We start from the raw sequence: 22405 nt of genomic DNA, 5'->3' as shown, positions 1-22405 counted from the left end.
AAAAGATCCTTATAAAACACAGTAGGAAACTTCCTGAAGATACTGTTCAGCAGCATGGCTTAATAGCTGTCAGGCCAAATTTCTTTCTAAAAATTAAATATATAAGTATTGGAACAAATACATGTGTCTTTGCAATCTATATGTGGAAACATATCATAAAAATAACTAACCAAGAGGCAAAAAGAATGTCAGCAAACAGGTAGTTGAATCAAAGTCCTCAGTGAAGCAATTATGCTCAAAGTAATTAACACAACATTTCCCAAGAGATGTGATGCAGGTGCTTCTCTGTGTAATGATGTAATAAATGTTATTGAAATATTTTTTGCAGTTCTGGCTCACGTGTGATGAAAACTGGCTACATTGCAAGGCATAACTGAAAGGCTGGAGAACATGCCCTTACTGCCAGCAAGTTCATGATGTCCTTATCAGAAAGGATGTTGGGAGGTGGTCTTCTTACAAAAGCTACCATCAAAAGAGTGGAGTCACCAGGATTGCAGAGGAATTAGCAAATTATGATACAAAAACCAACGGCTGGAAAGAAACCAAGCAGGGATCAATTTAAATTAAAAACAAAAATGCAGTCTTAATGAAGAGTGCAACTCCAACACTGAAACAAGCCACCACATGCTACAATGGTTTCTCCAGGTTTTGATGTGTTCTTGTAAAGACTGAAGTTCTCTGGAAGGGATGCTTTAGCTAAACCTATATTAATATAAAAAGTAAAGCAAATGTAGGAACTTCTAACATATAGACAGTCAAGGGGTTTAAGATTTGATCCTCCTGGCTTCAAACTATTAATTCAAGCATCCATTACAGCTGTCCCTTTAAAACTTGCTGCAGAAAGCTTATAGTTTCCCATTACTCCACTCTCAAATACCTGCCTCATCAGTAAAACACAAAATGACACAACTGTAAAAATTCAACCTACAGGAAGAATGACAAATGAAACTGGACAGACTATGAAAGACATATAAATTTATAAAGGATGTATTTATTCATTCAGTGATCTTAGATGCAACCATGATCATCAAAGTACAGGAATAAACTTATAGAGGTGTCTTCTGCAATTGCAAAGTGAGCTGCTGCACAGTCTACTTACTCCATGTTGAGTATTCAAGGAAAGTTCCATTATCAGGAAAGACATAAATATAAATAGTTCATTATAAAACATGAAAAATCATCATTTGTAAGTACCTTGAAATCACTAAATGCCCAACACTGGCAACAGGAGGTCAAGCAAACAAATCTAGTTTTTTAAAATCTCCAGGAAAACGTTTAGCTTAATAAAAAAATAAATGTCCTGAACTGTTTCTCAATCAGTCACCAAACCTTCTCCAACACTGGCTGCACAGATCCCAAGTACTGGGAAGCCCATATACACACAGAAACATGGATGAAGTAAAAATAGACTGCTCAGACTGCTATTTGAAGCATGACTCTCAAAAAAGCTTAAGAAGCAACAAAACCAGCCCTCAAACCCCAAAATAACACAATTTTGTGAAAATCATGAATAGGTATGTTTGGTATCCATTGGATGGCCTTCCTTGCACCCTATAATTCCCCATATATTTGTTCCCAAAGCAGTCAGATGTGTGATTTTTGGTGCAGTGTATGTATCCTGTATTCCATATTATGAACTCAATGTCCTTAAGAAAATGTAGATCTCTAAACTATAATGAAGATAGCTTCTGACTAAAGCCAGAACAAATTAGTTATACTTGAAAACTTTTTGTTTGCCTGCCTTGAATTCCCTGCAGCATCCAGCTCATGACCCAAACTGGGATTCTTTCAATCAAGTTTCAAAGAATCTACAGCCTAGCAAACATAATTCAGGGGTAAGACCCTGAGGCCAATGACCAATTTGTTATATAAAGCAATATCTACCTATCAACAATGTCCTTTTCAATGGACCATTCAGTAAAAGCATATAACAACAACCAAAGGGGAAGAAGGGTGGGGGAGTGAGATAGAAGAGCCCAGGATAAAAAGAAAAAACACAAGCAAATGATACTGTGTTTCATGACTTACATTCCTGAGAACTAATTCATTTAACTCCCAATATAAACAGGATCAAAATTTAATTAATTTGAAAATTCAGTTGTCAAACATTGGCAAGAATGCATTCATAAACGTGAAAAGCATGATTTTGGCTAGCACAGAACATCACTACTTCTTGTCCAATCTTATATTATCACCCTTTCCTCAAATAATTCCCAGTGCTCTATTTATCAAGGGAAAAAACCCACAAAAGCACAAGTTTTTCCAGCACCACATTCTGCAGTGCAACTACAACTGACCTTGGGAAAGCAGAACAGGGTAGTCTGTTTCCTTCAGTTGATAAACCTCTTCCTGTCCCACAAAACATTTTGTGTATGTGTATAATCCTACACTGCCTGTACTAACCAGCTCTTTTTTATGCTCACCTGGATGTTTCCAAGAAGGAAACAAGTTTTTTACTCACTGAACTGAGAGAAATGTTAAAAGGTCCTGTGATTCTGGGAAAACTAATGCAGCTCAAAAGAGCCCTTGAGGGTCAGGAAGCAAAGATTTAATAGTTTTCAGAGGAATGACATATTGGCCTGATGCTTCTGTGAAATATTCTTGGAAGAAAAAAAAATTTCCATCACACTTCAAGAAATGTAAATGTTTAAACTGTGAACTAAGTCTTCAGTTGTCTTCAAACCTGTTACCATATGCCTTTCCTTTTTGAGTGTACTTAACATTAAAATAACATGCTTGCACTCCTCAAATAACCCATCTGCTGTTCCCTACTTCTGCTACTTTAAAAGCTTGTCAGCTGCTATCCATTGCAGTTCAATTTTTAGCATAAAATTAGCAATTTACTATTTATTTTGCCAAATTTCACTAATTGTAGGCATTATATTTGTATTTAAGTGCCCCAGCATTTGAAATATTAAGGGAACCTCAAACAGTTAAGATTAAGAAAACAATACTTCTCTAGGAAACCTGACTCCATCTCTCTTGACTGAGATTATGTTTTAAATTATATAAAAATATATGTATTAATTATGAATTAAAAACAGAAGTGTTGTTTCAAGATTTCACATCATTCAATATACCACAAAGATATAAATTCCTCGTAACAAGCAGATAAAAGAAAGAGAGGCTATTGTAAATAAGGCTGCTCAGGTAATTGCACATGCAGGATAAATATTGTACATATCACAAGCCCAATATGAACCAGTGCAATGCAAACACCACTATCTTGCATCGCCCTGAACACACCCTCAGACTGGAATGCACACCTCTGGGACAGCTTACACATTCAGTGGATAACCACTGGATTAATAGAAATGAAACTCAAGGAAAACCCAAGCAACTGAGACCTGAAGCCCCGCTCATGGCTTTAGCAATTTAGGATATGTTGTGGCTCCTTCCTGCCCAGTCTCACATCCAGGGCAGCACGTCCTGGCTCCTGTTTCAGGAGGAGAAAGGGATCATCTCACTCAGCTTCCCACATAGTTTGATGGTTAAGGACTCTGAGCTACATCATTTGTGGGTTAAAATTCTGTCAAGCTGGAGAAGTGAATTTCCTATTTCTACTACTGGGACGAGCTCCTAATGAAAGGAGAAAACCCTTAACTTTCAATGAATTCAAACAAAGTAGCACCTGATTGGGATTACCTATCCAGGTTTATTAGTGCTGGCACCTTATTCTCACCCATCTCAGTATTGATACTGAGTACAGTATTCATACTGTCCAATAATCTTTTGTCTAGGGATCTTTTTGTCCCTAGACTAAACCATGCTTGGATTGCAGGAGGCTTCAAAAATTAGCCAGCATTTAAAAGGAATTGACTGTATTCACACAGCTGACTTCTTTATAAATAGAGTGGCTACAACTTATCGATTTAAGACTACAAGAAGTTTGAAAAAATAGTGCTATAAACAGTCAGCAAAAAACTTTCCTTTTAGTATCTCTGAAAAAAACTTACTACATATCTATTTCACTTTTACAGGTTTATTGGATTTTTGTCAATATTTTTCCCAATACCTATTCATATCTCAGAGCAAACTGCACATTTATGCTGCCAATATAATGAATATAGGAGGAACAATCAACACTCTATTCAAAGAAAAAGCTATACCTTGCTGCTAACATCCCAGTGTGTTTGCTCATTCCTTCCATTTCTTTAGATAATGATTGGATAGAATTCTTTGGCTCTGAGGAATTTCCTTCTACTTATTGACCTAAGATGCCCAGGGCAAAATCATGATCTGATTGGCCAACTCTCTAGCTTTATAGTGCAGGAAGGGTAATATTAATTGCAGATCCAAGGTATGCTTGCTGTACACTTCAAATATTGAACTTGAACTCCAGGAATGCACCAGGTTTTCAAATGTCAAAAACTGACAGACAATATATTTTCTAATTGATTACAACAGAAGAGTGCTGGAAAAGAGCCACTTCTCTGCATTATTCATGGTGTATCCTATGAGTTCCTTTCAACCTCTGGCATTTTACAAAGATGCAGTATTAAACTTGTGAAAATGTAGATATTTTTTAAAGCAATGCAAAACAAAAAGAAGATGCAGCTGTGAAGAGAGCAAGAACAGCACTCAGGGCAGCAATGCAACAACAGAATACAGAGGTATGCAGATAGGAATAATGCACAAGAAATGAGAGAAATAAGAAATAACATAAATCATAAGCACTATGCTTTAATATTTCCAAGTATAGAGATTCATTACTCTGCAAAGCCATCACAGTATCAATTTACATAAAGCTGTGGTAAAGTATCCTAACAGAAACACAGAGAATACCAAGAGAACTCTTATAGTATTTTAGCTTACTGGATTGCAGACATAAGTGAAATATAAAGCATAAAGACATCAGAAGTGTTTATAAAACCCAATAAAGCACCACAGGAAAATAACAAAATGTTTCAGTGTATCTAAAAATCAGCAAGCTGTAGAGGATCACTAGAGGATCTATTCCCAGTCTACCAGGAAATACCATGAGATTATATTGTTTACAGAAGTTGCAAAATAAGAACATGGATTCAGCAATACACTAAGCAGTTGTGTTTTGTATTCTATATATATGCACGTACATGTTGTCAGCCATTTCAAGAGCATTACATATAGTTTTCAAAAGCTGATAAATCCTTGCAAAAATAACCTAGTTACATGACAGAATCAATCCAAATTTATATTATTGACCAGATGTGCCTGTCTGGCTGTCAGTATCAATTGGAGAGAGCAGACAAGAAATCTCAATCATATTTTCGAGTTCTCTGTGAAATTGACAGCACTAAAAACAAGACTCTGAGAGACTTTCTAGAGATACATTTAACTGTTTCACCTTGGATTCTTTAGCATTTGTTACTGCATCTGATGGTGATTACTATTGCCAAGAAATTCCTAGATCTGTACCAGCACACTGTAACACAGTACACTGTATCACCACAGAGTCTCTATTATATGACTGGATGAAAAATTTAGAACCACTACTATGACTTGTATTTTATATATATATTTTTATATATATTTATATTTACATACACATGCCTTAATACAAATATCATTACTGTAATGAACAACTTGGACAACATGTTTAACCAGAGTTGCAGCATAAACTACTTTTGAAAAGCCATGAACCACATTTGAAAAACCCATAAATACCTTCTGAAGGCTCACAAGAGTATTTTTAAACATTTTACTGAATGGACCCTTGTTCTCCCATTACAATAGAGATTAATATAATAGGGAGTTCTCTTGTAACAATAGAGAATTCTGAAAGTACAGTCTCAGAAATAGTTCTGGACTATTAGTACTCTGAGACACATAGCAGTTACAGCTACATTATTTACATTGCCACTAAGTGGCAGAAGATGAAATGAGAACAGACAGAAGCTGACAGTCAAAGTGCTTTGAACATATTTGTCTTTAACAATAATAGGGTATAAAATTAGGAAGCTGATACTTCAATTGCCTCTCAAACCTTGACTTACTGACAAGTCCCTCAGTCCTGAGGAAAGCACAAACAGATTTGAAGAGAAACTACTACATAGTTCTGATATTGTGAAACATCTATAGAAGTCCTTGATAAGAACTGAAACAAGTCATGGGTGTGTAGATAAACTAGGAATGAGATACAGCAAAAGGCAACAAAAGCCACTGCACAGAACTGGCTGCAAGCCACAAAAATTCTAACAAGAGGTGATATCAACAGAGGTCCTGGTCAGATTTGTGAGGGAAAAAGCAACAGTACCTTATAGAGACAATCAAATGGAGACATGAAATGTCAAGGAACAGGAAGGGAAACCACCATAGTTTCTATTTTCAAATGAATAATACTTAAAGAAATCATGTTTTGCTGGTAGGCTGATATAACAACAATTTATGATATAGGCTTGTCATTTAGAAGTTATGGGGTAATTGCAAAAACTTGTCCAAATAAGTATGTAGAATATGTGTAATATAATGGATTACAACCTGAGTGACAGCTGGTAAAGCACCAAAGCAGAAGACTGGAAGTTAATGAGTTAATGGAAGCTGTCCCTGAGATATTTTCCTATAAAGAATTTTATTAGATTTTCTTAAAATAATTTTTTAAAAAGCCAACCAACCAAAAAAAAAACCCACCAAAAAAACAAACAAACAAAAAAACCCCTTACAAAAGTACAAAATCCCAATATATGTTAAGATGTACTTAACATCTTTCTTAAACAGAAATAATGATTTCTTTCTTAAACAAGAGAACATCCAGCAAATATGCTTCTTCCCTGTTCACTTATGTAGTTGTCCATAACCAACTTCACATGACTGTTATTATCTAAGTAAATGAGGAGATTCTCTGTTTTATGATGTATTTTACAAAATAGATTCCATACAATATCCATAGAATTATCTGTAAGATGGGATAAATCTAGTCTAGCTAGTAGTAAATTCCTGTTTATACTTCTTGCAATATTGTATAAAAATAGAAGACACAAACATAGTACAAAGCATGCAACAGGGAGAATTTATTTACACAGATGGTGTAGAAAAAAAACAAAGATCAACTATCCAGTTTTAATCTCCCTTTCAAAACAAATCCTTTATCACTGTTTAACAAGCCTTTAATAAACAGACTTGCAATAAATGGGTGGGAAAGAAGACTGCTGGAAAAAAAAATTGACCCATCTTCAAATCCATCTCCTCTTGAAATGAATGAGATGAGAATCCAGGAAAAATAAATACAAAAGAAAGCATAGAAAGGAAACATGATATTCACTCACATAAAATTTTCTGGATATTCACTCAAGGCCATATCAATGATATTCAAAGCATCATGATAATGTTTCTGGGCTGATAGCAAGAGTGCAAGGAGATGAAGAGAGTTGGCATCATCTCCTTGTAGCTGCAGAGCCTGACGAACATAACCCAAAGCTTCTGGTATCTGATGGAAAAAAAAGAAAAAAAAGGCAGAAAAAGAAAGCATCACTGTTAAAAGTATTGCCTTTTACTTGACTGACATCCACAAAAATTTCAAAATGCTCACTCAGGTAACATGTAGAATTCTATTCACTCCTGTAAAACACTACTCAGCAATTTAAAACGGACCTGATGCTCTACAGAAACTCTGAAAATTATATAATACATTAACCCTGGAAAGTAAGATGAATGTTTTTATAAAACAGTTACCTTCAGCCCCTTAAAATATTTTCTTTCCCATCCTAGCTGTATTTCTGTATGATTTTGAAAATATTTTAATTGCAATGCTTAACTGAAATGTACAGCAACAGCAACATTTTTATGTAGAATTTCATTGTCTCCTCAGCTGCCTGTGTTCTTGTTCAAAGTAAGTACAGTAAGTGTTAAAACCAAGAAATTTAATTAAGCAACACAAGTATTTTGGAATTCAGAATGTATCTGAGCAGTCACTGCCTGCTCCTCAAAAATATTTTGTGCCAGTAAAGTGACAATCCATTCCACTCTTCAGTGACATAGTCCAAGTTCTGCACTACTCATTAGCAATGAAAAGTAGTCACTAGAGAATGTGAACAACTGTGCTCAGGGCTACTTTGTGACATAAACATGACACAGGAAGAGACCTACCATGATATACAGAGAGCAGTTCCACATTATCCAAATTCATCTCATGTAAGGTAGAATGCCTTAAACATAACAGCTCTACAAGCTGGACTAAGCTCTGATCTCTTTTACAGTGATAAAATATTTTCCAGTTTTCTTGAACACTTCTTTGTAATTTTGTCCACAATAACCAAGCCTCACACAGGTATTCAGGATGGGCACAGATATTAGCAGGTACTCAAGATCTAAGCACTGTAAAGCTCTTAAAGACTGGACTCAAGAGCTCCCCTCTCTAGGATCTGAGCAGAGATTACACATAATAGGTAAAAACACCTTAAAAACTGACTGTTTTTCTCTCTGTCTAGCAACATAAATGCTAAAGTAAGTGGAATTACTTCTGTCTTATTTCTGATCCTAGAGCTGGAAATAATGGCAGAATTCTGGAGAACTGCATAAGACTGAAGGGGTTTGGAGAGAGTATTTCGGGGTTTTTTTCCATATATGTGAATAAGTGCACAAGGAAAATCAGGCTTTTATTGAGGAAATCTTCATCTCTGTTCATCCACAGATACAAATTCCAACCTTTATATGACAGCATGATGCTGCACTTTTAAAATATAACTAACCTGTCTGGAAATGGCAAGCTGCAGTGCCAAGTAGAATGCTGCCAAATGATCCGTTGGAGACAAACTGTGAGCCCTTAAAAACAAAGAAACAAAACAAAAATTAATTTCCCCCCTGTTCAGACAGGTTAGGCAGACCCATAAATGCATATATATTCATTTATTTATATTCAGATCTCTTCACTACATGTATACTCATATTTTGATAAAAGTGGTGCCCATTTCAGCAACTTTTCTTATGCTTCTCAATTATCCTTGATTTAAAAGAAGCACCTTGGGACATGAAAAGTCATTTTCAATAGAAAATAATTATATCATTTCTGCTTAAATCTTAAATCTTTAATACAAAATGATTCTTCAAATAAATTATACTCCTAAACAAACACTAGATGCCATTACTTAGAATATTTATAAAAAATTCATTAAACAAAGTTTTCTTACAGAAAAAAGGGGAAAAAAATCCAAACATGAATTCCCCAGAACACCATGCCTTAAACAGATGAATAATATCAACTTTTTCCCACTTTTAAAAAAATTATGTTTGTTATCTTCTTTTTAATATTTTGGTCAAATGCACACTCTGAGTCTTAGTCATTTTAGTATCCCATGGAAATTGTCCTTGTAATACATTCTACTATTTCCCCCTGTAATACAATCTTTCTGCTGCAAGGTGAGAGCTTTTTAGCAGGGGGATGCTTGAGCAGAAGGACAAAAAAAATTATGGCTGTATCCCAAATGATGTGTATTAAGTTCTGGGCAGGAAGCCTGGGACTATTTTTTTATTTACATTTGTTGCATTCTTTTAACTGAGTCTCACTTAGAACTCTAATGTGCAATAACCATCTTTGGAACATCTACTGAGTCACTTCCGTTGGGAGGAAGCATCAAAACTGACCTTTAAACCACAAAAACCACAGAGAACCTTCTGCTTCTGACCTGTGCATTTCTGCCTTCTCAACTCCAAACAGCTGTACAGGTCCATGATGTACATTAGCTTAGTAACTACACCCAAGATATGTCAAAAAAGTTTAAAGTAATTAAGGGACAGCTCCATATTTTGTTAACTTCACCTGTAAATTGGAGACTAGATGCACAGGTAAAGACTAACAGGGTCCAGGACCAGTCCTTTTTTTAAATTTAAATTCACAAATTAAGCAATACTAAACAAGAACAATAGATTTTTACTTAGAGTTTTACTTGGTTTACTTCAGTAACCCAAGCTTCAGATAGTGAAAGAATTATTACTATCTATCTACCATTTGGTGAGTTCTGTGAAACTCCAATGCATGCCAGCCACAGAAAAAGCACTGAAAGTCTTCCAAAAACAAAAAGTTAGTGAAACAAATACCCCTCAGTACTGCGTGAAGACAGCAACAGGCACTTTCTTGAATGGCCACCAACACAAATTGGTAAGCCTTGAAATTTGACTTAGGCAAGGGTCCAAATTGTATTTCTTCAGGAGCCCTATTTCTTCAGGAATTGGCCCTCTAGGCCTCTAGGTAGGTGATTTTAAAAATCCACAAAAAAATTTATTGGGAAAAAAAGAAAGACACATCAAAATACCAAGTCCAGTACAGGCCACTTGCTTTATAAACTGGTAGAAGACAGAGAATTTAACTTCCATCTCCTGGAAAACTTTTGTTTTTCAGATATGGTAAGAGAAACCAGGCATGACTGGTGTGCTGGGTGAAAGACAACGTAACATACAACAAAACAACAACATTTGAACAGAGATTGAGAAAAAGTAATTTCACAGTGATAAGAACTGAATATTGGCATGACCTGGCAATGCGCTTTTACTGGCCAGAAAGCCAACCATGTGCTGGGCTGCACCAAAAGAAGTCTGACCAGAGGGCAAGGGAGGTGATTCTCCCCTTCTATTCCATCCTCATGAGACCCCACCTGGAGTGCTTTGTCCAGGTGTGGGGGTCCCAGCACAGGGAGGATGTGGACCTGTCAGAGTAGGTCCAGAGGAGAGCCACCAAAACAACCAGAGAGCTGAAGTACCTCCCCTTTAGAGACAAGCTGAGAGAGTTGGGATTGCTCAGCCCAGAGAACAGAAGGCTCAGGAAGATGTTACAGCACCTTCCACCACCTAAAGGGGTCCTACAGGAGAGCTGGAGAGGAGTTTTCTACAAAGGTAGGTACAGAGAGGGTTAGTGTCTTCAGACTGGAAGAGAGTAGGTTTAGATTAGCTATTAGGAAGAAATTCTTCACTGTGAGGATGGTGAGGAACACACTGGAACACACCCAGAGAAGTTGTGGATGCCCCATCTCTGGCAGTGCTTAAGGCCAGGCTGAAGATGGCTTTGAGCCATCCAAAAAATTGATTCTCAGAATTTTGAGAATCACTATTCTGAACTGGAGAATAGGGTCAGCAGACACTGAACTGGAATGGGTTAGCTTCACATTATGGTCCATTTCTTCCCTTGCTGTTCAAAGAATCCTCAAAAGAAAGCAATTCACTGTTGGGGTCTCAAAAGTAGTGAATGCACAGAATTGGTGAAAAATGGTTAGCAATGATGATTAAGTCAGTAGTGGTAAGAGGGATAAGTGAGGAACTGAGGTACAAACCAAGAGGTAGAAAGTTCAGTTTCAACATGGAGAAAATACTGAAGTAGTAAAAAAATTTATTAAAAGCACTAAGGAACAGAAGAGCAAAGATATGTTAAAACATACTTAAGTTAAAACAAACCTATGTTAAACATAGGAATTGCTAAGAGGAATTGCTAAGACAAGACAGAAAAAAGGAGCAACACATACCAGCCTCACTCTGAAGTTACCTGCAAAACACTTTTTCAATCCTATCCCGTCAGATATAAAATCACCACCAAAAAGCCAGGGCTTCATTTTCACATTAATGCACAAACCTGTTTCCCTACATTTAGGCTTACCTCACCAAAGAAGGGTTTTCAAGGGTATATAAACATAAAAGACTTATTTAGATGCCACAGCACTTTTGCCAGCTTTGTCACCAAGATTTGTTTCTTCTATAATTGGGGTAGAAATGTCATTATTCACCTGTTTATTGTCATTTCATTTGCAGAGTCCATGAGAATGAACTACTGTCATCCCCAAAGGCCCTGCTTCCAGGTAATGCACTTGGAAGATGGCATTTGCACTGCCATTGTCCACACTGTTACATTTCCAGACAGAATTTTCATTTTCCCCTAGCTTACTACCTCAAAACCTGCACTTCACCCTCAGCCCCTGCAGCACAGCCTCCATTATTGCTCTGCTTCTACAGAGATAATTGCAAAGGCCTCCTATGCAATCTGATCAGTGGACAGCTCTTAGAAACATTATCTCATTGAACCACAGCTTGAAACCTTACACTGTATGGTTTTTCCTACTAGATGAGGATATTTGAGAAATATTTTATACTAGGGAGCGACACAAATGTCTTTAAATAAAAGGAAATCCCTAGAAATAAATTTAGGTAATGCTGGCAGAAAATGATGGAAATAAATGCTAAAGAAATACATTCTGTTCTCATGATGGGAGACTCCCAGAGGTGAAGTTGTCATTACACCATCTTTTACAAGTGTCTCTTTTTAGAACATAATAAAAGCTTTGCACTACATATAGCAGAACAAAATGGAAAGATCAACACCCACTTACCTCTGAAATGCAAGAAGAGCCTTTCTCTGCAAGACCTCTTGCATCCCTCGCAAAGACGCTGAAAAGGATATATTTAATCAGTGCCACGAACGATGGGGAGATTTCATTCCACACACTAATTGAAGAAGCTTTAATACATTGACTGAAAAATGGTTGCACACGGAAAATTTAATGTCTATCATTGCTCCAGGTATCCTTCTCTAGGTTGCATGAGAATTTCCAAGTGTGAATGTTTATTCCTATCTTACCATCAGTAGCCTGCAGACTGTAAGTCAATCCCAGTGCCAAGTAGCCTTTAGCTTTGAACTCTGATGTTTTGTCCCCGAGATCAACAACTGCTGTGGCAAACCTTTCAGCTTCTTCCAACTGAAAATATTACAAAACATTCACGTGAGTCAAAAACTAGCTAAATTATAGTATAATATATTATACTATATTATAATCTTACATTATAATGATAAGAATTCTCAGAATGCTCAGAATGTATATTATGCACACTGAACCTATTAAAATCTCAGCCATGATTGCTTTGAAGGAACACTTCATTTTTCATTAGACTTAGTTTTCTTGCTAAATACTGAGTAAAACCCACAGATTTTAAGCTGAAACACCTATTCCTATGATTGAGAGAAATCTGGCACAAAGCACACTTACTGTGCTTTTGCCTTTTTTCTTTTTTTTTTCTTTATTAAAAAGGTATTTCTGGTCCATATATGCCATCTACCATTTTTTCACTTTATCAATAGAGTTCCTGACCCATGAACCATTTATTTAGAAAAATCAATCACAAGAACTATGGCTCCTAACCCTGTAAAAAAACAGTATACCATGCAGAACTCTGCTTCAAATACTGTATTGCTGAATGGTGCAAACTCATAAACAGAGAAACACATTAAAAAATCAAAGATTAGCTGCCATGCTAGCACATTATTTAATAATCTAGAAAGAAAAAAAAGCCCATTTGAATCCATTCCAGTAACTGTAAATGCTAAGTACAGTAAGCTAGTCCATATGGACTCAATCCATAGGGAACAATTCACAGAACTAGGGTATACCTTAATCAAGGCTGCATTTTGTCAGCCTCAACAAGTCATGTTTGTGCTACTACACCACTTTCTCAAGTGCTATATGTGACTTTTCCCTTCTCTTTTCCTTCTGTTTCAAATATCCTCATTCTTTAAAAATTACACAAGTATCTTGAAAACAGCATGATGATCTTTGATCACTTTAATGCTTTTATACAGATACACCCATTCCAAGTTTATCTAAAATACTCAACTGTCCCTATTACAAATTCATAAACCACAGCTGCCTGCAAACATGGTACCATCAGATGAGTCTCTTGATTATAAGAGATTTGTCTCATTATTTTCCAGAAAGTTATTTTCCTCTTGCAGAAAATTACTAAGTTGCATTTATGATCTGTCTTCCAATGTTTCAAATTCTGTATATTTTAAGCTATGTCTGAGACCAGTATCAGAATAGGCTACCTTGATAAACATAAGCTCTGTCAAGTATTTCAAATTAGCCATTCAAACAGGGATGTACATGTGCATGTACATTCTGTGCTGTGTATTTAGATATGCCCAAGTGCATGCAGTCACTGTGCAAAAGTATTTGCTACATCTCTAAACCAAGATTTTAGCACAGGTCTTGCTGAGAAGACAGAGGGCAGAGCTTACCCAGTGCAGAGATCCCATGCAGAGCTTTGCAGCAAGGAGTGGAATTGTTGCATCATCTGGTTTCAAACGTATACATTCCTTCAAGACTTTAACAGCTCGAGCAGACTGTTTAAAACATTTTCCATTTAAATTATTGAAAACATAAATGTGTTTGACAGATACACAATTCCTATTTACACCATTTACTTATTTTTTCCTTTGTGAAGGAGACATTACTACACATTTTGTTGACAATTGGTCAAAGCTCCTCAAGCCAGTAAAAGACAAGACTTTAGGCACTGCTATTGTTATCTAACTCCACAAACTTTCATTAAGCATCCCCACAAGAATGTAATTCCAATGGTTCACAATTCAGTTTTGAGATGCATCTAAAACTTTGCTAGGCCTGTAAACTCACAGTAGTTGAGCCAGACAAATGAAAGAGAAGGAGTGGGACAGAGTTTTCTAAACAAGCAGTGTTTTGGTGTTCTTTGGGAGTTAAAACAACACACAGGAATAGGTCTGATATAAGACAGAATGGCACTGCTCCTCTTTTTTTTTAACTTATTTGGGTCCATCCAATCACAGTTTGGAAAATAACTCAAAGTAAACAGAGTTGGAAGAAAAATCAAGTCTCTCAGGAACCCATGTGCTGCTAAAATATTTCCTAAGGAAAATACATTCCTTTCCCCCATTCTGAAAATAAGCAAAATATCCCATTGAAAATTATATTTAAGAAAACTAGTTGTTTACATTACACGTGAATGTATTTTCTGTAACATGACAGTGAAAAACAAAAATAACTGAAAACAGAGAATTGCATCTAAAAGCTTAAGTTCCTGGTTTAGATCAAATTTTTTAAAAATCCATTATTTGCACAGAATACAGAGTCTCAAAGGCAGCAATATTAAGGAAGATAAAGTCAGAAATTTCCAAAGGAAAAAAAAAAAAGAAGAGTATCACGAATCAGCATTAATTTGTACCTAAGTATAAAATAAATTAAGTCATCAAAAACACACTTACACAAGTTTTACAGGATAATAGGATCTGGTATAATTCACTGCTTGTACTCAATCTGCTTATTTTAAGATTATTGGCAAGATAGTTGTTATCATCATTTAAATTAGAAACTATTCAAATAACAACATTCTTTGTACAGCACTGGGAATAAATTCAGGAGTACAGCATACTTTGTTGATTCGAGAATTAGAATTATTTTCAAAAACACTACAGATGAAAATTATGGAAGTGCTAAACATTGTTATCAAAGGCCATCAATATTATGAATATAGAATTATATACACAATAATTATATGAAAAAATTTAGACTTACTTTTCCTGCTGCCATCAAGGACAATGCAAACTGATACCAGAGATGGAACTCTTCAAATGCAAACTTCATGGCTCTTTCTAAACACTAAATATGGTGGGAAGGGGGGGGGGGGGAATTGTTATTTCAGCTCATGCTCATGCTCTTCAATTATTGAGAAGACACACTAGTATTAAGACTTCTTATAGACTCTTATCTAACATACATGTAATAAAAAAATTAAATTATTCAAATACATGAAAATAGATGCCAGATTGTATATGGAAAAGAATTTAACAGCTCTCTAAGTCATCTCTTCTTGTAGGACACTTACAAGCTCAATATCATGCATCCTACAAAGCTTAAAATGAAATTGATCACAACCAGAGTACTATTGTTTAGGAAAGAATTGACAGTATAAAGTTCCTTCATCTAGTTGAAGCTACCCTAAGAAATTGAAAGCCCATTATATACAAACTTGATAAAAACATGAGCCCTTTTCAGTTAAGAACGTGACTTGGCAGTAGAACAGTTTAACAAGGATGAGACAGATTTTTGATCATTTCATATTCTTATATAACAACCAACTACTTCTGTAACCAACCAGCTCTAGCTAAACCAGAACGGAGCAAGAAGATACTGGAACTGGTTGGTGAATACTATTTCTACAGTTAGAATAATTTCCCAATTTTTGATTTAACCTACAACTGCTCCACCAGAGCAATCAAAATCAGCTCAAAGAGAATAAAACCCTAAAAAATTAAATTCCTATTATATAACTGAACAGAATGTTTTAACATTTCTGAATATGTGTTTATTACAATACTTCAAATTATAAAAGTTACAGACTATCGGCAGCAGGACTTGAGGGCAGATATCTTCTACTCACTAAACCTGCAATGTTCCCATAAACATAATGGTTCTTCAACATTCTAAAAAAGACAAAAAACCCACAACAAAAAGCCCTGCAACAAAACCATCAATGACACCAGACAAAATGTAAGAATCAGATTTGGAATCCAGGGCTGCTCTATCCCTGCCTAGTTGTTAGTCTTCTATATAAAACTGAAAGGTTGCCAGTCACTTAGAGAAAAAAAGAAATCAAAATTTTCAAGGTTTTTTGGTCTCTTGATTGTTTGTTTTTTTAAATACTTGTTGACATCTCTTGTTTTGGAAGTTGTAGACTGAAATATATGGAAGGCCACCTCTTGCACCTTTAGTGCAACCACCTAAAACTACATTTTGAAGGTGATTGTGTCTGTAGTGACAAGTAAATGGAAATATTCCTGATTAGATTATGTTGCCTGTGTGAGCATTGTACTCCTTTGCTCTGTGAAACACCTTCCATTGTACTGATCTAAACTGACTTGCATCCCAACTGGCACCCATGAAGTACTTTCAAGAAAAAGAATACTGAAACTGAGGGTTTAACATCATGTGAGATGCAGATAAATGGGTGACCATTAACATATACCACAGAAAAACTAGAGCACTTTTTTTTTATCTTTTTCTTAATAGAAGTCCTCTTATATGGTAGAGAGAAACCATTTCTCAATGACTCAATTCCTGAGTATGCCTTCATATTCTTTCTGGAGATTAATAATTAATTGTGGTCGGCAACAGTACCCTGCTGCTGGGTGAGCCCTGTTTCAGCAGGAGAAAGATCTCCTCTGCCCAAAGAGCTGTAGCTGTTTCACAGGTACAAAACTTTTAACAATACTTGGCAGTTTCCTGAAGAAGTTGCCACAAACAACAAACACAAACATGCTACATAATGAAACAGACAGTGAGGTAAGTAACACATTTCCCAAAGACCTGAACATTTTTTTAATGACTTTATTTTCTTTTTATTAACTTCAAAATTATTATAAACTGTAAGGACTATGGATGACCTCAAATATTAAGAAGTATAAAAGAAAGTTTTCTTCTAAAATCCTTTTTCATTCATTAATAATATTTTTTCTAGGAAATAATATTTACCATTTCTATATCCAGAACCACTTTTATTTTTTGCCATTCCTTCTTGCTCTCGACATTAACTGTGTACCCTTTTAAGCAGATCCATGCATCCCCACCTAAAAATGATGTGCATTTCTGTGGCATTAAACATTTACCACACCTTCCATGCAACTTTTCTTGTTTGGCCACCTCAAGTCACTTGTATAAATTTAGACAGTAAACATTTTGGGGTGGAAACTACCTCCTGTATTCATAAAGCAGTCAGAATAACAGTGTCCTATATTTGTTTCAGCTCTTTCTTCCTACCACAATTAACATGATTAACAGAAAACAGCAAAAATGCCACAGATGAACATTCACTACTATCAACAAACCTCTGAAAGCATTTCATACTGGCCTCTTCTTCCCAAGGCTATTGTAAGTAAATCATAGACTACAGATGCGCTTTGCAAACTGATGATGCGATCGTTCTTGTGCTCTGGTATTCTGCTCAGTACAGCATCACGGTTAGCCTGAAACACACCACAAAGAGAGAAACCAAGGCAGCCATTAGAATTCAAGCTATTTTTTCACCCCAGTTACTACCATTCTACTCAACCTCACTGTCAGTAGTTGCTATAAGGGATACAAAGATATCTGATACTAATTTATAGATAAAAAGAATTACCAATTTTATATATTAGTGGCAAGACTGGTGTTTCTACATGGACCTATTTTTAATTACTTCATTCTAATTCCATAATCTAAGTAATGTATTTAAAGTTATTGAAGAGTTCTCAGAAAAAAAAAAAGAAGGTATATTTTCAATATAATGGATATACACCTATGAAAATATCTCTTTATTTTTTGTGTGCTAGTAAAACATTCTAAAAGGATCTTCAAATCCTCTACTCCAGCTTCTGTAAAATAAGGCAATCAGCTTCTTTTCTCTTCACAACATTATGACACTCATCTCACTTGTGAATGGTAACATGCCCAGGATAACCCACTATCACCTTCAGCAGTTACTACTGAGAAGTGAAAACTGATCCTGGTTCTGGGCACAGCTTTGGAATCAGGCCATGTTTGCAGTAAGAGTTTGCACTTTGTTTTGTGAAAGGCATGTTGTAAACCTAATTCCTTAAGTAAAGTGTTCCTTTTGGGAAGGAAGAAAGCTGAGCTAGAAATGGATTAAATGAATTGACCATGTTCACAGAGAAACCATGTTCAAGAGCAAAGAACGAAATTCAGGTCTCAGAGTAGTTAGTACCTCCCTGAACTACACAGTGCTTCTCCCACTTTATGATCAAACCTCTGAAAACACATTATCTTGCTATCCTATCTATTTCTAGTTTTGTTGGTGTTTAATATTCCCATTGCACATTGGTACAAATTCAAGTATATCTGGCAGTCTGCAATCCCCCTCTTTATTTTTAACTTCACTGGGCATGGCCCCCTTAGCACATTTACTTAAAACTACTAGATTTTAATAGGTAGCTTATTTCTCCCTCTTATAGATGCAAAAAATGATACACAATAAGGGATAATAATTTTTTTCTCCACTTCAACAGGGTAACATTTTAAGCTCTGAACAAATTCAGTACATCTTTAAAATCAGAATAAATAAATACTGAAATTTTTTCTAAGAGATACATGGAATGCAAAATGCACAGACATCTCAGGAATTATCAGCTGAATAATCCACATCTTAGTTTGAAACAACCCCACACATGCACACACACACACCCCCAAAGAGATATTTTGCTTTCTTTTGATCAAGAAGTCTTTGGCTTTTACTTTTTACACTGCATAAATACTCAGTCAACTTCAAGAACTTCTTTTTAACTCCACCTCTAATCACTATTTGACTCAGTTCCTTGCAAGTTTTGAACAAGCTGTGAACTAGCACTTCTTGTGAAACAGTGGTTGACAATGCCAAAGCATAAGGATGTCTCATAATTGTTACAGATATCTTGTGTATCTGAACAATCATTTTCTTGGTAATTATAAACAGAAAGTATGTAGGAATGGAAGTGCTCAGTATTTCAGAAGTGCCATGGTGTCAGACACTCTGAGATGGCAGTCAGACTGCAATGTGTCATCTGGCCACACTTCCACCTGTAACACACTTGAGCAGCGTAACTCAGCACACCCTCAGAGCCAGTGCTCAGCCATTTTTCCACTGGTTAAGAATCTCCCACAAAGCTGAGCCCAGGAGGTGATGAGGAGTGACACAAAGTCTAGTTGGAGGCCAGGAACATGCAGTGTGTCCCCAGGATTGATACTGGGCCTGATCCCAAGCGTGTTTGCTGAACTGAAATGCCAAAGGGCTGTGCTGCCATGCAGAGGGGCCTCAACAGGCTGGAGCAATGAGCTGACAGAACCTCAGCAAAGCCCTCAGCAAAGTCCTGCACCTGGGAGGGAACAAACCCAGGCACCATACATGCTGGGCACTGCCCAGCTCAAAGGCAGCTTGACAGGAACACACCTGGGGGTCCTGGTTATCACCCAAGGTTAGCAGGAGGCAGCAAGGTGCCCCAGCTGGAAAAAAGGCCATTGATAGCCCAGGCAGCACCAGAGAAGTGCTGCCAGCAGGCTGAGGGCAGTGATCCTTCCCCTCTGGTCAGCACCGGTGAGGCCACACCTGCAGTACTGGGTCCAGTTCTGGACTCTCTAGTACAAGAGACATGGAGCTACTGGAGAGAGTCCAACAAACACCCCCCAGGCTGTATTAGACACCAGAGGAACTCTTCTATGAGGAAAGGCAGAGAGAGCTGTGACTCCTCAGCCTGGAAAAGACAATGCTCAGAAGGGGAGCCTTATCAGGGTTAGAAATATCTGCAGGGAGGATACAATGAAAAGGGAGGCAGGCTCTTTCCAGTGGTGTCCAGTGACAGGACTAGAGGCAATAGACATGAACCGAAACACTGAAGGTCCCCTCTGAAGATCAGGAACCTTTTTGTTTTTGCTCTGAGTGTTAATGAGCAGTGGCACAGGCTGCCCAGGGAGGCTGTGGAATCTTTCTCCTTGGAGATACTCAAAAGTTGTCTGGAGAGAGATGCAGCCTGCTCCAGGTGGCCCTGTCTGAGCAAGGGACTGGACAAAACAACCTCCAGAAGTCTCTTCTAAACATAATCATTCTGTGATTCTGCTACCACAACTCAGCTGACATGCAACAACACATACATGCACTGTTAACTTGAGGATATCACATCACAGAAACACAGAATGGTTGGGGTTTGAAGGGACTTTTTAAAGATCATCCTGTCATGGGTGGGGACACTTTTCACCAGACCACATTGCTCAGAGCCCTGTCCAACCTGGCCTTGATTGGGGTATTTTCTTACTAATTCACAGACAATGAAAGTAAGGGATCAGAGTACTTTAACAACACAATAGCATATCAAAACACCAACTGTTACTCAGTCTTCTCTAAGTGTTATTTCTTTCCGAGATATTGGTTTCAGAATCATAAATCACATACTACTTCACAGCTACTACAGCTAGAAAGTTAGCATGCACTGAAGCTGAAATAACAGGTCTCAACTCTCAGAAAGGTACATTTGTAATGATGAATATTTTTATGCTCAGTCTTCCCCTTTTCCCCCTCCAAAACTAATTTGAACAAATGACTTAGCCAAAGTAAGTCAATCATGTCAAAGATTATACTCCCCCGAAACAAACTCTTTTGCCCGAAATAATCTGCAATAATTACTGTAAAAAAATTTGAAAGCTTGCTAAAGGTATATGCTCTACAGTGACAGTATTTGATATAATTAGGCAGAACTAACTCACAAAGGAAAAGCTGTAAGTAACCTGAAATGACACTTAACAAGGCAGTACTTTTAATTTGGTTTTTGGCTTCTTAATGATGATACTACACAGCAATCAGCAGTCAGATCTTGCAGAACTGGGACTGCTTTCACTTCACACCAAGACCACAGCTCACATCAGAATTCTCTACATCTTCACTGCTGCACATTACAGAGAAACAGGCAGCATCCCTCAGCATATTCTGTAGCAAAACCAACATATGATAAGTCGAAATGTTTGCTCAGCTGATTTTTTTGTGTTATGAAAATCAGAATCTAGACAGAATTTTTAGATTCTGTCACGAATACTGCAAGGCAGATCACTAGGAATGAGGAACGCAGTTAGCACTACAATGTAAATATCTGCCACCTTAAAACAGTTAAACTAGGACAATGTTCATTGAAATGTTCTGATCCTATTTATCTGTAGCAAAACAGAGATTATGCCAAATCATGTAAGCATTTGAATCACCTGTAGAACTTAAAAGACTACATCTCATTGATGTGCAGTGAGACAGACTGCATGATGCCTGAGACTGTAGAGATTTCACCCCTCTAGCTAAAAAAAAAAAAAACAGCAAAAGCTCCAGCATTTTATTTTATCTGAGAACATAAAACTGACATGGTATGAGAATGTCAGTATGTGGCAGTTGATTGATGCCTAGCAGAAAATATGGCAGGTTGATAAAGGGCACAAGTAGACCATTGAAAGGAATCATTTATTGAGGAAATGGGGACATTTAAAAAAATAATTCAGTAGCCAAGACTGAATGTCAGTATCATTAAAAATAATTTATAAATTTGAGTGACTGAAGTTTAATGCACAAAGGAAGGTACTTTTTGACCATGTTTATCATGCTCTTCTAGTAGTATTTAATTTGCGTTTTACTACAAAAATAACTTAAGATTTTGTGTCTGTCTGAATAGCAACCAACTGGTGCAACAATGCTTCATACTGGTCAGTGATGCCAAATGAAGGACTTGGCTTGTTCACCTGCCTCTGGCTGGAACAAGGCTGGGTACAGCCAGCCCAAAGGAGAAAAACTCCGTAACACTTGCAGACCTCATCTAGCTGGCTCAGAGAATCAAAAATTTGAGTTTCAGCAATAACTGCCTGCTTTCCTAACAGAAAATAAAAGAAAAAGCAAAGGCTTGAGAAAAAAAAAAAGCCCATTTTAACTAAAAATGAAACAAACCAACCAAACCAAACCAAACAAACCAAGGAAAGCACACACGTACAGAAAATGCACATTCACTCTATTTTACCTACCATAGATTCACTAATAAGCAGCAACAGTAAGGCTTCTTCTGTATTTTCTTGAGGACAGAAGATGCTGTTCAAAATGAAAATTTAATTATTTAAGCAGAACACATTACTTTTATGAGTAATTCACATACATA

The 22405-nt window shown here is 36.7% G+C and overlaps 1 protein-coding gene across 3 annotated transcripts in view; it reads right to left on the bottom strand.

Annotated features, from left to right (window-relative positions):
* TTC7B (tetratricopeptide repeat domain 7B) overlaps positions 1-22405 on the bottom strand; it is a 117626-nt gene that overhangs the window by 51153 nt on the left and 44068 nt on the right. For all 3 annotated transcript variants that reach the window (XM_074542468.1, XM_074542466.1, XM_074542467.1), the window contains exons 8-15: positions 22275-22338; positions 17588-17725; positions 15279-15362; positions 13967-14071; positions 12533-12650; positions 12285-12342; positions 8667-8739; positions 7245-7405 (exon numbers count right to left, since the gene is read on the bottom strand). In XM_074542468.1, the coding sequence (XP_074398569.1) occupies positions 7245-7405; positions 8667-8739; positions 12285-12342; positions 12533-12650; positions 13967-14071; positions 15279-15362; positions 17588-17725; positions 22275-22338 (801 nt within the window). The remainder of the gene's footprint in view (positions 1-7244; positions 7406-8666; positions 8740-12284; positions 12343-12532; positions 12651-13966; positions 14072-15278; positions 15363-17587; positions 17726-22274; positions 22339-22405) is intronic.

Source organism: Zonotrichia albicollis, chromosome 6, assembly GCF_047830755.1.
Source record: "Zonotrichia albicollis isolate bZonAlb1 chromosome 6, bZonAlb1.hap1, whole genome shotgun sequence".
Lineage (NCBI taxonomy): Eukaryota > Metazoa > Chordata > Aves > Passeriformes > Passerellidae > Zonotrichia > Zonotrichia albicollis.
This window is presented reverse-complemented; position numbering and strand designations above follow the sequence as displayed.